General features: G+C 43.0%; 1 protein-coding gene across 1 annotated transcript in view; it reads left to right on the forward strand.

Moving 5' to 3' along the window:
* The window catches only part of LOC118944840 (receptor-type tyrosine-protein phosphatase mu), a 539275-nt gene that overhangs the window by 118703 nt on the left and 400981 nt on the right, over positions 1-19591 (forward strand). The window contains exon 2 of the mRNA XM_090225625.1: positions 10829-10951. Within this exon, the coding sequence (XP_090081751.1) occupies positions 10829-10951 (123 nt within the window). The remainder of the gene's footprint in view (positions 1-10828; positions 10952-19591) is intronic.

Consider the following 19591-nt stretch of genomic DNA (forward strand, 5'->3'; position numbering starts at 1 on the left):
TAAGTAGGGGAGAGGTAAAGAGAGGAGAGGAGAGGTAAGGAGGGTAGAGGAGAGGTAAGGAGGGTAGAGGAGAGGTAAGGAAGGGAGGGAGGGGAGGGGAGAGGAGAGGAGAGGTAAGGAGAGGACAGGAGAGGAGAGGTAAGGAGGGGAGAGGAGAGGAGGGGAGAGGAGAGGCGGTGAGAGGAGAGGTAAGGAGAGGAGAGGTAAGGAGAGGACAGGAGAGGAGAGGGAAGGAGAGGACAGGAGAGGAGAGGTAAGGAGGGGAGAGGAGAGGTAAGGAGGGGAGAGGCGGGGAGAGGAGAGGTAAGGAGAGGAGCGGTAAGGAGAGGACAGGAGAGGAGCGGTAAGGAGGGGAGAGGACAGGAGAGGAGAGGTAAGGAGAGGAGAGGAGAGGTAAGGAGAGGAGAGGTAAGGAGGGGAGAGGAGAGGAGGGGCGTTGAGGGGAGGGGCGATGAGTGCAGAGGAGAGGAGAGATGAGGAGAGGTGGAGAGAGGAGAGGTATGGAGAGGAGAGGTAAGGAGAGGACAGGATAGGAGAGGTAAGGCGAGGACAGGAGAGGAGAGGTAAGGCGAGGACAGGAGAGGAGAGGTAAGGAGAGGACAGGAGAGTAGAGGTAAGTAGGGGAGGGGAGAGGAGAGGTAAGGAGAGGTAAGGAGAGGAGAGGTAAGGAGAGGAGAGCAGAGGTAAGGAGAGGAGAGGAGAGCAGAGGTAAGGAGAGGAGAGAACAGGGGAGGACAAGAGAGGAGAGGTAAAGAGGGGGGGGAGAGGAGAGGAGAGGTAAGGAGGGGACGGGAGAGGAGAGGCGGGGAGAGGAGAGGAGAGATAAGGAGAAGAGAGGTAAGGAGAGGTGAGGAGAGGAGAGGTAAGGAGAGGTAAGGAGAGGAGAGATAAGGAGAGGAGAGGAGAGCAGAGGTAAGGAGAGCAGAGGACAGGACAGGACTGGAGAGGTAAGGAGGGGCGGGGAGAGGAGAGGCGGGGAGAGGAGAGGTAAGGAGAGGAGGGCAGGGGGAGAGAGGAGAGGAGAGGAGAGGTAATTAGAGGAGGGATAGGGAGGTGAGGTGAAGAGCAAAAAGGAGGGGAGTGGAGTGGAGGGGAGGTGAGAGGGGGAGTGGAGGGGAGGGTCTCAGGAAGACAAACCACCCCAGGACACTGATCTCTCTGAGCTTACAGAGCCTCGTAGATGAATGCACATTTCTCCTGAAACGAACACACGTCTCTGCAAAGCAAACAGAAATCATCAAATCATATGGAATTAATTCCGTCTGTGTACAAACGGAAGGAAAGAATAGAATTTTAGCAGAAAAATGAACAAACGTGTTCGACCGACCAGCCCCTTGAAGGACCAATCCTGAGTCCTGTTGAACCATTGGCTGGGGAATCTCCAGCATTCATACACTATTAGTATACACAACAAGCTGGAACTCAAATCTCTCCAACCCAACAATACACTCCCTCCTGATACATCTTCACCTTTGACCTTCTCTTCTATTGTTCATGTGATCCGCAACCCTTTTCCACCAATTTAATGATGTATTTGTGTGTCCGCCCTCTCAGAACCAGGCTTGAACTAAATTAATCATTATCATGAGTCCTTATGGAGGGAGTGTCTGTCCAATACGAATCCAGCCTGGTTCTCGTTAGAGCCTCATTATAGTACTGTACATTGTCGCCACAACAGGTGAATGATAAAATAACCACACACACACACACACACACACACACACACACACACACACACACACACATACCGGCACACACACACACACACACGCACAGACATGCACACACACACACACACACACACACACACACACACACAGACATGCACACACACACACACACACAAACACACACACACACACACACACGCACAGACATGCACACAGACACACACACACACACACACACACACACACACACACACACACACACATATTAATAGCAGGATTCACAGCATCATAAGGCAGAATGTCACAGCCATGATGATAGTAGGAGAAATACAGCTCATATGAGAGTCTGAGAGGATAAAACATGGACAAGACTTGGGCTGGGAATACACCTGGTGTAATGTTGTTCTGGTGAGGAATACACCTGGTGTCATGTTGTTCTGGTGGGGAATACACCTGGTGTCATGTTGTTCTGGTGAGGAATACACCTGGTGTCATGTTGTTCTGGTCAGGAATACACCTGGTGTCATGTCGTTCTGGTGAGGAATACACCTGGTGTCATGTTGTTCTGGTCAGTGGGCTGGGAATACACCTGGTCTCATGTTGTTCTGGTGAGGAATACACCTGGTGTCATGTTGTTCTGGTCAGTGGGCTGGGAATACACCTGGTCTCATGTTGTTCTGGTCAGTGGGCTGGGAATACACCTGGTGTCATGTTGTTCTGGTGAGGAATACACCTGGTGTCATGTTGTTCTGATGAGGAATACACCTGGTCTCATGTTGTTCTGGTCATTGGGCTGGGAATACACGTGGTGTCATGTCGTTCTGGTGAGGAATACACCTGGTGTCATGTTGTTCTGGTCAGTGGGCTGGGAATACACCTGGTCTCATGTTGTTCTGGTGAGGAATACACCTGGTGTCATGTTGTTCTGGTCAGTGGGCTGGGAATACACCTGGTCTCATGTTGTTCTGGTCAGTGGGCTGGGAATACACCTGGTGTCATGTTGTTCTGGTCAGTGGGCTGGGAATACACGTGGTGTCATGTTGTTCTGGTGAGGAATACACCTGGTGTCATGTTGTTCTGGTCAGTGGGCTGGGAATACACCTGGTCTCATGTTGTTCTGGTCAGTGGGCTGGGAATACACCTGGTCTCATGTTGTTCTGGTGAGGAATACACCTGGTGTCATGTTGTTCTGGTCATTGGGCTGGGAATACACCTGGTGTCATGTTGTTCTGGTGAGGAATACACCTGGTGTCATGTTGTTCTGGTCAGTGGGCTGGGAATACACCTGGTCTCATGTTGTTCTGGTCAGTGGGCTGGGAATACACCTGGTCTCATGTTGTTCTGGTGAGGAATGCACCTGGTGTCATGTTGTTCTGGTCAGTGGGCTGGGAATACACCTGGTCTCATGTTGTTCTGATGAGGAATACACCTGGTCTCATGTTGTTCTGGTCATTGGGCTGGGAATACACCTGGTGTCATGTTGTTCTGGTGAGGAATACACCTGGTGTCATGTTGTTCTGGTCAGTGGGCTGGGAATACACCTGGTCTCATGTTGTTCTGGTGAGGAATACACCTGGTGTCATGTTGTTTTGGTCATTGGGCTGGGAATACACCTGGTCTCATGTTGTTCTGGTCAGTGGGCTGGGAATACACCTGGTCTCATGTTGTTCTGATGAGGAATACACCTGGTCTCATGTTGTTCTGGTCAGTGGGCTGGGAATACACCTGGTCTCATGTTATTCTGGTGATTCATGCACCTGTTGTTCTGGTCAGGTGAGTCATACACCTGGTCTCATGTTGTTCTGGTCAGTGGGCTGGGATTACAGACTTACTGTCATTAACAATGTAACAGGTGCACATTTCTGTCTAGGTCTGGGCTCATGCCCAAGGTGTGAGGTGATATCTACGCAAGGGGAGGAAAATTAGGTGGACCATCTAAATTAACATACATTCTTTGTCTGTTCCAATTGTATTATTATCAAATAGCTTTAGGGAAGAGATTCTCCGGCTGCTAGCTCAGCTGCAGGAAAAAACAAGATGTGCTTACTTTTTACTATGTCTGTTCTGAATGCCTCCTACAGCCAAGGGGTTGAAGGGTCAGGCTGACCTGCTCCAATCCACTGGACAGATTGTAAGCTCAACTCTGCAGCCGGTGGGAGACTGGCAAAGCAAAGGAGTTTGTGTGGGAGGCAGTCTGGTTGGCCTCTGGTTGGCCTCCATGTATCCAATCAGATAAAGCTTTGTCCTGCTGGAGGTGGATTTCGTTCTTCTATTGTTGATATATATTTTTTTAATCTTTATTTATTTAACTAGGCAAGTCAGTTAAGAACACATTCTTATTTGCAATGACGGCCTACCGGGGAACAGTGGGTTACCTGCCTTATTCGGGGCAAGATGACGGTTACTGGACCAACGCTCTAACCACTAGCTTACATACCGTCCCCGGGAGTCAGCTCTGATCTTGGGAATACACCAACAGCCAACAGCCGTCCAGGGGCACCAGCCACAGCTCAGCCGGTCGCTGACCAAAGGAAACAAGGTCTTGGGCCCTCCTCCACAGCTCAGCCAGTCGCTGACCAAAGGAAACAAGGTCTTGGGCCCTCCTCCACAGCTCAGCCAATCACCGACCAAAGGAAACAAGGCCTTGGGCCCTCCTCCACAGCTCAGCCAATCACCGACCAAATGAAACAAGGTATTGGGCCCTCCTCCACAGCTCAGCCAGTCGCTGACCAAAGGAAACAAGGTCTTGGGCCCTCCTCCACAGCTCAGCCAATCACCGACCAAATGAAACAAGGTATTGGGCCCTCCTCCACAGCTCAGCCAATCACCGACCAAAGGAAACAAGGTCTTGGGCCCTCCTCCACTGCTCAGCCAGCCGACAACCAAATGAAACAAGGTCTTGGGCCCTCCTCCACAGCTCAGCCAATCACCGACCAAAGGAAACAAGGTCTTGGGCCCTCCTCCACTGCTCAGCCAGTCGCCGACCAAATGAAACACGGTCTTGGGCCCTCCTCCACAGCTCAGCCAGTTGCCGACCAAAGGAAACAATGTCTTGGGCCCTCCTCCACAGCTCAGCCAGTCGCCGACCAAAGGAAACAAGATCTTGGGCCCTCCTCCACCGCTCAGCCAATCATCGACCAAAGGAAACAAGGTCTTGGGCCCTCCTCCACATTTCAGCCAATCACCGACGAAAGGAAACAAGGCCTTGTGCCCTCCTCCACAGCTCAGCCAGTCGTCGACCAAAGGAAACAAGGTCTTGGGCCCTCCTCCACAGCTCAGCCAGTCACCGACCAAAGGAAACAAGATCTTGGGCCCTCCTCCACCGCTCAGCCAATTACCGACCAAAGGAAACAAGATCTTGGGCCCTCCTCCACATTTCAGCCAATCACCGACGAAAGGAAACAAGGTCTTGGGCCCTCCTCCACAGCTCAGCCAATCACCGACCAAATGAAACACGGTCTTGGGCCCTCCTCCACATCTCAGCCAGTCACCGACCAAATGAAACACGGTCTTGGGCCCTCCTCCACAGCTCAGCCAGTCGCCGACCAAAGAAAACAAGGCCTCGGGCCCTCCTCCACAGCTCAGCCAATCACCGACCAAAGAAAACAAGGCCTCGGGCCCTCCTCCACAGCTCAGCCAGTCGCCGACCAAAGGAAACAAGGTCTTGGGCCCTCTTCCACAGCTCAGCCAGCAGACGACCAAATGAAACAAGGTCTTGGGCACTCCTCCACAGCTCAGCCAGCAGACGACCAAATGAAACAAGGTCTTAGGCCCTCCTCCACAGCTCAGCCAGCAGATGACCAAATGAAACAAGGTCTTGGGCCCTCCTCCACAGCTCAGCCAATCACCGACCAAATGAAACAAGTTATTGGGCCCTCCTCCACAGCTCAGCCAGCAGACGACCAAATGAAACAAGGTCTTGGGCCCTCCTCCACAGCTCAGCCAATCACCGACCCAAAGATTCTGATGCCATCCACTGCTGCTGGTACATGTACGGCTGGCATGAGACAAAGTACACCTCCTTCCCCCCTGCCCAAAGGCAGGCCCGTTCCGTTCCCCCATCTTCCTTCCCCATCGGATTCTGTCACGACAACCATCGTCGTGGGCAGCTCGATGGTGAGAGATTTTGGCCTGTCATTCAAGTTAGTTTTAACGACATTCACTTTTTTGCAATCTGAGGAACTGAAGAAGGACTACGAAATTATCTTCAACACCCTTGTTGGCACAGGGAAGAGAACAGTAATCTCTAGCTCCCCTTTGCTATATGCTATAGAAGGGGTTACAGCCACATCGCTGCCCTAAACGAGTTCCTGAAGAAACTCTGCAAAGACAGAGGAATGTCTCCTTTTGTGACAATTTTCACTTCGTGCGGGAGCAACCAACAGTCTTTAAAAGAGATGGGATTCACCCTAACTGCAGCGGTTCCAGGATGATCTCCGTCAACATAGAAAACTGCATCCTCCCTGTCATAATCAGTGACAGAGGAGATGGAAAGGGTATTATATCTCAGAAAACTAGAAGTGTAGTGACTGTAAGTAACCTGATCTATGTTCCTTTAACTGTTGTCTCCGAGGGTATTGTCAGAAATAATCAAATGCACATAGAATTGAATTCCACTGTTTGTCCTGAAACTGTTTGGCAGCTCACTCAGTACCAATGAATCAAATGTAAATGTCACGGACATGTCTACCTCGGGTCAACCTCTCAGAATGGTACTAAAAACAGACTAGCAACTCAGAAAAGGACAAACAATTGCTCATAATAACATACTGTATGTAGCCTGAGAAAGTTCATGAAATGGACAACTTATTAACTTCGGAAAACATTAATATTCTGTCCCGTCTCTGAAACACACTTAGATAATTAATTTGATGATGCAGTAGCTATACATGGTTATATAATATACAGGAAAGATAGAAATGCAAATGGTGGAGGTGTTGCCATGTATGTATTAATTTAGGCTGAGAGAGGATCTCAAGTCAGATGATGTGTAAGAAATATGGCTACAGGTTCATCTGCCTCATCTAAATCCTATCCGCGTCGGAAGTTGCTGTAGACCACCAAGTACTAAAAGTCAGTATCTGGATAATATGTGTGAAATGTTGGATAATGAATGTAATATCAACAGAGGTGTATATTTTCTGGGTGACCTAAATATTGACTGGTTGTCATCAAGCTGCCCGCTCAAAAAAATAGGTTCCAAGCTTTAACGAGCGCCTGCAATCTGGTTCAAGTCATTAGTCAACCTACCAGGGTATTTACAAACAAACAGAACAGGAACTAAATCATTCACGTGTATTGATCACATCTTTACTAATGTTGCAGACAATCTGCTCTGAAGCGGTATCCACTCCCATCGGATGTAGTGACGATAATATAATAGCCATATCTAGAATAAACTAAGTTCCAAAGATTGGACCTAAAATTGTGAATAAACAATGATTACAAGAGGTTTTTGTAGTGAATCCGAATGTCGAAGATGTGAAACATATTTGTTAGTCTGATCTGTGTAATGAGGAACAATCTGACGCTGCACTTGAAGCATTTATGAAACGGCTGCTTCCAATTACAGGCATGCGCTCATCAAAAAAAACTGACTGTTAGAACTGCCAAATCCCCATGTACAGATGATGAATTGAAAAAACTGACTGTTAGAACTGCCAAATCCACATGTACAGATGATGAATTGAAAAAACTGACTGTTAGAACTGCCCAATCCCCATGTACAGATGATGAATTGAAAAAACGGACTGTTAGAACTGCCAAATCCACATGTACAGATGATGAATTGAAAAAACGGACTGTTAGAACTGCCCAATCCCCATGTACAGATGATGAATTGAAAAAACGGACTGTTAGAACTGCCCAATCCCCATGTACAGATGATGAATTGAAAAAACTGACTGTTAGAACTGCCCAATCCCCATGTACAGATGATGAATTGAAAAAACTGACTGTTAGAACTGCCCAATCCCCATGTACAGATGATGAATTGAAAAAACTGAATGGCTGAGAGGGATGAGGCAAACGGAATAGAAAATAAGTCTGACAACACAGCAGACGGGCAAACATACAGTAAATTGAGAAATCATGTAACTAAACTTAACAAAAAAAGAAAAATAAATTCCGGAGCAAAGATAAATGATTGAAAGAATTATAGTAAAAAAAAGCACTGTAGTACTTTTAATAAAATTCTAGACAAAAAAAAACAAAGAAAGCAAGAAAGCGGCTCCATCTTTCATTGAGGTATATTTTCATTGAGGCCACTTTGATAACTTTTTTTGTTGGCAAGATTAGCAAATGTAGGTATGACTAGGGCTGTTACGGTGACCGTATCACCACCACACGGGCAGTCACGAGTCATGAAGGCAGTCAAATTCCACGTGCCGACAGTTTAGTCAAGGTCATTAGGCTTCTTCAAGCTCTGCTGACCATTCTGCTGATGGTTATTAGTAGCCCACCAAACTGTCTAACTGCCTGGTACTTAGCACTCTATTGTCCCTCTAATCACTCTGACATCAATGTAAATGTAATTGAAAATCTAACCGAACACTTCATGAGAGCTCATGTTGCGCAACATTTCTATAGGCTATGCAATTGTGGGAGAAAACAGAATGATGGCCTCTTAAAAAGAGGAGGATCCCTGCGCCTTCTTCACCACACTGTCTGTGTGGGTGGACCATTTCAGATTTTCCGTGATGTGTACCCCGAGGAACTTGAAGCTTTCCACCTTCTCCACTGCGGTCCCGTCGATGTGGGTAGAGGCGTGCTCCCTCTTCTGTTTCCTGAAGTCCACGATCATCTCCTCTGTTTTGTTGACATTGAGTGAGAGGTTAATATCTTGGCACCAGTCTGCCAGGGCCCTCACCACCTCCCTGTGGGCTGTCTGGTCATTGTCGGTAATCAGACCAACTATTGTTGTGTCGTCTGTAAACTTGATGATTGCTTTTGGAGGTTTACATGGAGCACTGCGTTTGCCTTGTTGCAGTGCGTTCTGTGTGGTGCATACGTTGGATGTATCAAACGTATGCATCAGACTGTATGTGTAGACGGCTTGACAGAAATGGTAGCAGAAGGTGAATGTTGAACTGTCGACATAGTTCCAGCTGATGCTGCATACTTTTTTTACGCAACGACGCTATTGGTCAAGGCAGTAACAGTTTATCAACATTTTAAACGTTCTGATCTGTTGAGTTCAGCCTAATTGCATAAAAATAAAAAATAAACGTTTTTGTTGATGCTTGTGGTTGTATTCATTTGGGATCTATCCCATCCCACAGCTCTTCCAGACTATGTTTGGATCATTTATTTATCAAACAGAATTTAATAGGTCAACCTTTGTACTAAGTGGGGGACAGTGGTCACTTTTGATAATGGTGTTTTCCTGCTAATTGAACATTCTTGTTTATAGCCTACTGCCATGTGCGCATTGCTGTGCTTATAATGTGAAGAAATAGCCTAATAGTTTATCAACATTTTAAGCTAAACGTTCTGATCTGTTGTGTCAGTCATATTGCATAAAAAAAAATGTTCATGCTAGTGGTCAAATTTGGGATCTATGGCATCCCCCAACTGTCTTAGGCTATGTTTGGAATATTTATTTCTCGCACGGAATAGGACGACTTTTGTACTATGTGGGATAGTAGATTGACGTAGGCTATTGCTTTTGCTGTTCGTTAGACCTACTCATCTTGTTGTCTGACGAAAAGTAAATGTGGACAGTTCTTCCAATATCTTCAACATGCACCTCAGAATTGGATCAGGATGAGCGCGGTTGCCTCCCTGATATGTCTGTCTTCACTTGTAGCCTGTGAGAAAGACCCGATCAATTGACGGAGAGCCATGTGAGTGAGAGGTGTTTCGGGGCGCGCAGCACTCAGGGAGAAGGGAATTACAATGATTATATTCAGCCCAAGGGCACAACAGCCACTGTCCACAAAAAAAATACATGGATTTTTTTAAAGGGGAATTACAGCCACACAAAGGGAAATTGTGAATGAGAGACTGATGAAGTGTGTACAGCCTGCACAAAAACAAAACAAAGCAGAGCTCATGTCTTTCAAGAAACTTTTTTTTCACATCGTCATTAGAGTCGCATCATGCATCCTTAGAATGTATTAAAAATCGAATCATACAGCCCAACGTTTGTAGACCAACATAAATACATCTAAATTAAACATATAGGAGGGATTTCTTTGTTAACGGCTCAACACAGAATATCCACATGGGCACACTCCCTCAAATCATTTGGAGAAAATATCCTTTTTAATCCAGCTTTGTTCAATTGTGTTCATCATACTATAAAATAATGACATGATTTTCTAAGCAAATCTTGTCTGCTAAATGAACTAGTGTAGCTCACAGCCATATTGCGTAGCCAGATCAGGACCTAATTTTGTGTTGTATGGCCTTATAGATGGGAGGAACCTTGACATTGTGTTGTATGGCCTTATAGGTGGGAGGAATAAAGGAGAGTATGTATTAATCGATCGCACACCAACAGGCAGAGCTGAACACACAAACACACACACACATCTCCTAATGATTCCTCACTGTCAGCTTCAGAGTAGAGGCAGTAGAACAGTGGTGTGTGTGTGTGTGTGTGTGTGTGTGTGTCAATGAAAGACAGGTGAACAGCTAAGTCCCATAGACTGGAGTGCCGCAACAGCACTAACTGCTGTTAGAGGAAAGCATAAATCAATACCTGTTAGATGGTGCCGTTCGGAACCCTACGCCTGTGTTCTAACTGTCACCCTGTTCCCTAGTTAGTGCACTACACACTACACAGAGCTCTGGTCCGAAGTAGTGCGCTAAATAGGGACTAGGGTGCCACTTGGCACAGAGTCGACGTCGAACGATGATGGAGCCGGGACATTTCATTACTTGTCATAGTGAAATTGGACTGCCATGTTGGCTAATGTGGCTAATGTGTGTTGTGCATCGACGGCTGTTCTAGTCCCTCACTTTGTCTCACCTCAACCCGTCTCAGCATCTCAGCCTCAGAGGCCATATTGCATTATAAATAGAGACGGGGGGGGGGGATAATGAATGTTATGAATGTAATTTATTGTTTTCATTTTCATTATGGTGTGGAGTAAATGGAATAGTTGCACAAACAAGATTAATTGTGAATGATTCTCTTCTGTCTTTTGTAACAGGTGATTGTAAGTTTGACAAGCCGTTAGCAGCCTGCGGGTACAGCCAGGGGAGAGAGGACGATCTAGATTGGGAACAGGCCAACACCAGAGTGAAGCCCACGGCAGACCCCTGGATGCCAACAGGTAAGCCTGGTCATACTACCGTACAGTAAAAACAGATTGTTTGTTCAGATATCCATAGGTAAGTACTGGCTACAATAACATACATTAAAATAGTTGTTTGTTTGGATGCTCAAAGGTAAAACACCTAGATGACACTGATGAAAAAGAGGGTAGTTTCCAAATCCAAAACGTGAAATCCAAAACTCCAAATCCCTAAATCTGGGAATTGACTCCATCAGACGGATAGGATGTTCTACAATATCTCATGGATTTTATACCAATGTTTTGGACCAACAAGAAAGGACCTTATACACACCAACTGTCACCATGGTTACACATTTAGACTAGTGGGGTAGGAAGTGGAAATGCTGTCACCATGGCTACACATTCAGACAAGTGGGGTAGGAAGTGGAAATGCTGTCACCATGGTTACACATTCAGGCTAGTGGGGTAGGAAGTGGGAATGCTGCCACCATGGTTACACGTTCAGACTAGTGGGGTAGGAAGTGGAACTGCTGTCACCATGGTTACACATTCAGGCTAGTGGGGTAGGAAGTGGAAATGCTGTCACCATGGTTACACATTCAGACTAGTGGGGTAGGAAGTGGAAATGCTGTCACCATGGTTACACATTCAGACTAGTGGGGTAGGAAGTGGAAATGATGTTACCATGGTTACACATTTAGACTAGTGGGGTAGGAAGTGGAAATGCTGTCACCATGGTTACACATTCAGACTAGTGGGGTAGGAAGTGGAAATGATGTCACCATGGTTACACATTCAGACTAGTGGGGTAGGAAGTGGAAATGCTGTCACCATGGTTACACATTCAGACTAGTGGGGTAGGAAGTGGAAATGATGTTACCATGGTTACACATTTAGACTAGTGGGGTAGGAAGTGGAAATGCTGTCACCATGGTTACACATTCAGACTAGTGGGGTAGGAAGTGGAAATGCTGTCACTATGGTTGCACATTCAGACTAGTGGGGTAGGAAGTGGAAATGCTGTCACCATGGTTACACCTTCAGGCTAGTGGGGTAGGAAGTGGGAATGCTGTTACCATGGTTACACATTCAGGCTAGTGGGGTAGGAAGTGGAACTGCTGTCACCATGGTTACACATTCAGGCTAGTGGGGTAGGAAGTGGGAATGCTGTTACCATGGTTACACATTCAGACTAGTGGGGTAGGAAGTGGGAATGCTGTTACCATGGTTACACATTCAGACTAGTGGGGTAGGAAGTGGGAATGCTGTTACCATGGTTACACATTCAGACTAGTGGGGTAGGAAGTGGGAATGCTGTTACCATGGTTACACATTCAGACTAGTGGGGTAGGAAGTGGAAATGCTGTCACCATGGTTACACATTCAGACTAGTGGGGTAGGAAGTGGGAGAGCTTCATGTAGTAAGGATGGGTTGGGGTCATTTCAGATTAAAGTTACATTTTTAATCAATGATTGAAAACCCCCCATTTATTTTCAATGATTTGTCAATCATCTGTACTTCATCTGTCAATCATCTGTACATGAGAAACCGTATATAAAAAATGTGTAAGATTTTAAATACACCACATACTATACCTCAAATACCCGATATACTATACCTCAAATACCCGATATACTACACCTCAAATACCCGATATACTATACCTCAAATACCCAATATACTATACCTCAAATACCCTATATACTATACCTCAAATACCCGATATACTATACCTCAAATACCCAATATACTATACCTCAAATACCCAATATACTACACCTCAAATACCCAATATACTATACCTCAAATACCCAATATACTATACCTCAAATACCCCATATACTACACCTCAAATACCCTATATACTGTACCTCAAATACCCGATATACTACACCTCAAATACCCGATATACTATACCTCAAATACCCGATATACTATACCTCAAATACCCCATATACTATACCTCAAATACCCCATATACTATACCTCAAATACCCAATATACTATACCTCAAATACCCGATATACTATACCTCAAATACCCAATATACTATACCTCAAATACCCGATATACTACACCTCAAATACCCGATATACTATACCTCAAATACCCGATATACTATACCTCAAATACCCAATATACTATACCTCAAATACCCGATATACTATACCTCAAATACCCAATATACTATACCTCAAATACCCGATATACTATACCTCAAATACCCAATATACTATACCTCAAATACCCGATATACTATACCTCAAATACCCCATATACTATACCTCAAATACCCGATATACTATACCTCAAATACCCAATATACTATACCTCAAATACCCGATATACTATACCTCAAATACCCAATATACTATACCTCAAATACCCGATATACTATACCTCAAATACCCAATATACTATACCTCAAATACCCGATATACTATACCTCAAATACCCAATATACTATACCTCAAATACCCCATATACTATACCTCAAATACCCCATATACTATACCTCAAATACCCAATATACTATACCTCAAATACCCAATATACTATACCTCAAATACCCCATATACTATACCTCAAATACCCTATATACCTCAAATACCCAATATACTATACCTCAAATACCCCATATACTATACCTCAAATACCCGATATACTATACCTCAAATACCCGATATACTATACCTCAAATACCCGATATACTATACCTCAAATACCTGACATACTATACCTCAAATACCCAATATACTATACCTCAAATACCCAATATACTATACCTCAAATACCCAATATACTATACCTCAAATACCTGACATACTATACCTCAAATACCCAATATACTATACCTCAAATACCCAATATACTATACCTCAAATACACCACATACTATACCTCAAATACCCAATATACTATACCTCAAATACCCCATATACTATACCTCAAATACCCAATATACTATACCTCAAATACACCACATACTATACCTCAAATACCCAATATACTATACCTCAAATACCCAATATACTATACCTCAAATACCCAATATACTATACCTCAAATACCCAATATACTATACCTCAAATACCCCATATACTATACCTCAAATACACCACATACTATACCTCAAATACCCCATATACTATACCTCAAATACCCAATATACTATACCTCAAATACCCAATATACTATACCTCAAATACCCCACATACTATACCTCAAATACCCAATATACTATACCTCAAATACCCGATATACTGTACCTCAAATACCCGATATACTGTACCTGAAATACCCGATATACTATACCTCAAATACACCACATACTATACCTCAAATACCCAATATACTATACCTCAAATACCCAATATACTATACCTCAAATACGCAATATACTATACCTCAAATACCCAATATACTATACCTCAAATACCCAATATACTATACCTCAAATACGCAATATACTATACCTCAAATACCCAATATACTACACCTCAAATACCCAATATACTATACCTCAAATACCCCATATACTATACCTCAAATACCCGATATACTATACCTCAAATACCCCACATACTGTATATACCCCATATACTTCAAATACCCTATATACCTCAAATACCCTATATACCTCAAATACCCCACCTACTTTATATACCCCATATACTTCAAATACCCTATATACCTCAAATACCCCATATACTATACCTCAAATACCCCACATACTGTATATACCCCATATACTTCAAATACCCTATATACCTCAAATACCCTATATACCTCAAATACCCCACCTACTTTATATACCCCATATACTTCAAATACCCCATATACCTCAAATACACTATATACCTCAAGTAGCCCATGTACTGTACCTCAAATACCCCATATACCTTAAATACCTCGTACCTTAAATACGCCATATACCTCAGGTACCCCATATACTGTACCGCAAATACCCCATATACCTTAAATACCTCGTACCTTAAATACAACATATACCTCAGGTACCCCATATACTGTACCGCAAATACCCCATATACCTTAAATACCTCGTACCTTAAATACAACATATACCTCAAAATCCCCATATACCCCATATAATTCAAATACCCCATTTACTGTACCTCAAATACCCCATATACTATACCTCAAATACCCCATATACTATACCTCAAATACCCCACATACTGTATATACCCCATATACTTCAAATACCCTATATACCTCAAATACCCTATATACCTCAAATACCCCACCTACTTTATATACCCCATATACTTCAAATACCCCATATACCTCAAATACACTATATACCTCAAGTAGCCCATGTACTGTACCTCAAATACCCCATATACCTTAAATACCTCGTACCTTAAATACGCCATATACCTCAGGTACCCCATATACTGTACCGCAAATACCCCATATACCTTAAATACCTCGTACCTTAAATACAACATATACCTCAAAATCCCCATATACCCCATATAATTCAAATACCCCATTTACTGTACCTCAAATACCCCATATACCTTAAATATCCCAAATACTCCATATACCCCAAATTCCTCATATACCTCAAATTCCCCAAATACCCCATTTACTATACCTCAAATACCCCACATACTTTACCTCAAATACCCACTATACCTCAAATGCCCCACATACTTTACCTCAAATACCCCGTTTACCTCAAATACCCAATATACCTCAAATACCCAATATACCTCAAATACCCCACATACTTTACCTCAAATACCCCGTTTACCTCAAATACCCCACATACTTTACCTCAAATACCCAATATACCTCAAATACCCAATATACCTCAAATGCCCTGTAAACCCCAAATGCCCAATATACCTCAAATACCCCGTTTACCTCAAATACCCAATATACCTCAAATACCCAATATACCTCAAATACCCCGTTTACCTCAAATACCCAATATACCTCAAATGCCCTGTAAACCTCAAATGCCCAATATACCTCAAATACCCCGTTTACCTCAAATACCCAATATACCTCAAATACCCAATATACCTCAAATACCCCATATACCTCAAATACCCAATATACCTCAAATACCCCGTTTACCTCAAATACCCAATATACCTCAAATACCCAATATACCTCAAATACCCCATATACCTCAAATACCCAATATACCTCAAATACCCCATATACCTCAAATACCCCATATACCTCAAATACCCCACATACTTTACCTCAAATACCCAATATACCTCAAATACCCAATATACCTCAAATACCCAATATACCTCAAATACCCCATATACCTCAAATACCCCATATACCTCAAATACCCCACATACTTTACCTCAAATACCCAATATACCTCAAATACCCAATATACCTCAAATACCCAATATACCTCAAATACCCAATATACCTCAAATACCCAATATACCTCAAATACCCAATATACCTCAAATACCCAATATACCTCAAATACCCCATATACTATACCTCAAATACCCCACATACTGTATATACCCCATATACTTCAAATACCCTATATACCTCAAATACCCTATATACCTCAAATACCCCACCTACTTTATATACCCCATATACTTCAAATACCCCATATACCTCAAATACACTATATACCTCAAGTAGCCCATGTACTGTACCTCAAATACCCCATATACCTTAAATACCTCGTACCTTAAATACGCCATATACCTCAGGTACCCCATATACTGTACCGCAAATACCCCATATACCTTAAATACCTCGTACCTTAAATACAACATATACCTCAGGTACCCCATATACTGTACCGCAAATACCCCATATACCTTAAATACCTCGTACCTTAAATACAACATATACCTCAAAATCCCCATATACCCCATATAATTCAAATACCCCATTTACTGTACCTCAAATACCACTTATACCTTAAATATCCCAAATACTCCATATACCCCAAATACCCCATTTACTATACCTCAAATACCCCATTTACTATACCTCAAATACCCCACATACTTTACCTCAAATACCCACTATACCTCAAATGCCCTGTAAACCTCAAATACCCCGTTTACCTCAAATACCCAATATACCTCAAATACCCAATATACCTCAAATACCACATATACTTTACCTCAAATACCCCACATACTTTACCTCAAATACCCAATATACCTCAAATACCCAATATACCTCAAATACCCCATATACCTCAAATACCACATATACCTCAAATACCCCACATACTATACCTCAAATACCCAATATACCTCAAATACCCAATATACCTCAAATACCCCATATACCTCAAATACCCCACATACTTTACCTCAAATACCCAATATACCTCAAATACCCTATATACCTCAAATACCCCACATACTTTACCTCAAATACCCCACATGCTATACCTCAAATACCCAATATACCTCAAATACCCCACATACTTTACCTCAAATACCCAATATACCTCAAATACCCTATATACCTCAAATACCCCACATACTTTACCTCAAATACCCCACATGCTATACCTCAAATACCCAATATACCTCAAATACCCAATATACCTCAAATACCCCGTTTACCTCAAATACCCAATATACCTCAAATACCCTATATACCTCAAATACCCCACATACTTTACCTCAAATACCCCACATGCTATACCTCAAATACCCCATATACTTTACCTCAAATACCCCACATGCTATACCTCAAATACCCAATATACCTCAAATACCCCACATACTTTACCTCAAATACCCCACATGCTATACCTCAAATACCCAATATACCTCAAATACCCCACATACTTTACCTCAAATACCCAATATACCTCAAATACCCAATATACCTCAAATACCCCATATACCTCAAATACCCCATATACCTCAAATACCCCGTTTACCTCAAATACCCAATATACCTCAAATACCCCGTTTACCTCAAATACCCAATATACCTCAAATACCCCATATACCTCAAATACCCCATATACCTCAAATACCCAATATACCTCAAATACCCCGTTTACCTCAAATACCCAATATACCTCAAATACCCCATATACCTCAAATACCCAATATACCTCAAATACCCCATATACCTCAAATACCCCATATACCTCAAATACCCCATATACCTCAAATACCCCGTTTACCTCAAATACCCAATATACCTCAAATACCCAATATACCTCAAATACCCAATATACCTCAAATACCCAATATACCTCAAATACCCCACATACTTTACCTCAAATACCCCATATACCTCAAATACCCCACATACTTTACCTCAAATACCCCACATACTTTACCTCAAATACCCAATATACCTCAAATACCCAATATACCTCAAATACCCAATATACCTCAAATACCCCATATACCTCAAATACCCCATATACCTCAAATACCCCGTTTACCTCAAATACCCCACATACTTTACCTCAAATACCCCATATACCTCAAATACCCCACATACTTTACCTCAAATACCCCATATACTTTACCTCAAATACCCCACATACTTTACCTCAAATACCCAATATACCTCAAATACCCCACATACTTTACCTCAAATACCCCATATACCTCAAATACCCCACATACTTTACCTCAAATACCCAATATACCTCAAATACCCAATATACCTCAAATACCCCATATACCTCAAATACCCCGTTTACCTCAAAGAAAAGAAAACACTGTATATAACTTTCCTTATTTTGTGTACAGTATATTATAATGAAGGAACTCACACGTGCGAGAAGTTCCCCTCAAAACAACGCTTTGAAAATGGGAGTCTATACCCATAACAATAGAATAATATCATTTACCTTTTCAACACTTAAACCACTGAAGGACAAGAGATATCGGATGCTGTTTTAAATGTATAATACTATTTCATCTCTATTGGTTTTGGTATTGGCTATTCCCACACATCAAAACCCCCATCTTCATCCCTTGTGTGACAACAATGGGAATTGAGACAAAAGCTTTGATGACAATGACGGCGATGGCAATGAATTGAATGTATTTTTTTTTTTTTTTACCTCAAATCTATTTGAGTTAAACAATGATTTCTTTCCCATCAAGCCCTCGATCCTATTAACCATTCTCGCACATTGAATTTCATTTTTAAAAAAAATGCTTTCCCTGTCATTCATTTACGTTCTGCGTCTGCCTCAATGATTTGTCTCTTTAACGTTGCATTGATCGCTCAAACGAGGAAATATCCTCACCACCAACACCATCGCCCTGCAGACACTAGAGTTCTCATTCTCAGCCCGAACTGGATGGAACTCAACACACCGGGCCTCAAATTCTGTGAATTGATCCAGGCCGGGCTGGTTTCGGGCTTGCTGTGCCGTGTGTGTCTGCGCACCTTTTTAAAGGCGCTACATGGTCAATCTGACGTCTGCATTTGCCGTGCAGCTTGGTGATATGACCTCTGCAGAAGCCAGCGCATTCATACTTTTTTTTTTTGCGCTTCGTGGTGCAGCCCAGATCTGTTGTGAAGGGAGTTGTCAAGGAAGTGAGTTTGTGTTTATACAGGACCTCCCGCCCTCACCTACCGTCAACCAATCATGTCAATCAGGAGCTAGACGAAGCCCTCCACACTGTTACCAAATTTGAGAGGCGTAAGGGCGATGC

Source organism: Oncorhynchus mykiss, chromosome 28, assembly GCF_057628025.1.
Source record: "Oncorhynchus mykiss isolate SJ-2025 chromosome 28, ASM5762802v1, whole genome shotgun sequence".
NCBI lineage: Eukaryota > Metazoa > Chordata > Actinopteri > Salmoniformes > Salmonidae > Oncorhynchus > Oncorhynchus mykiss.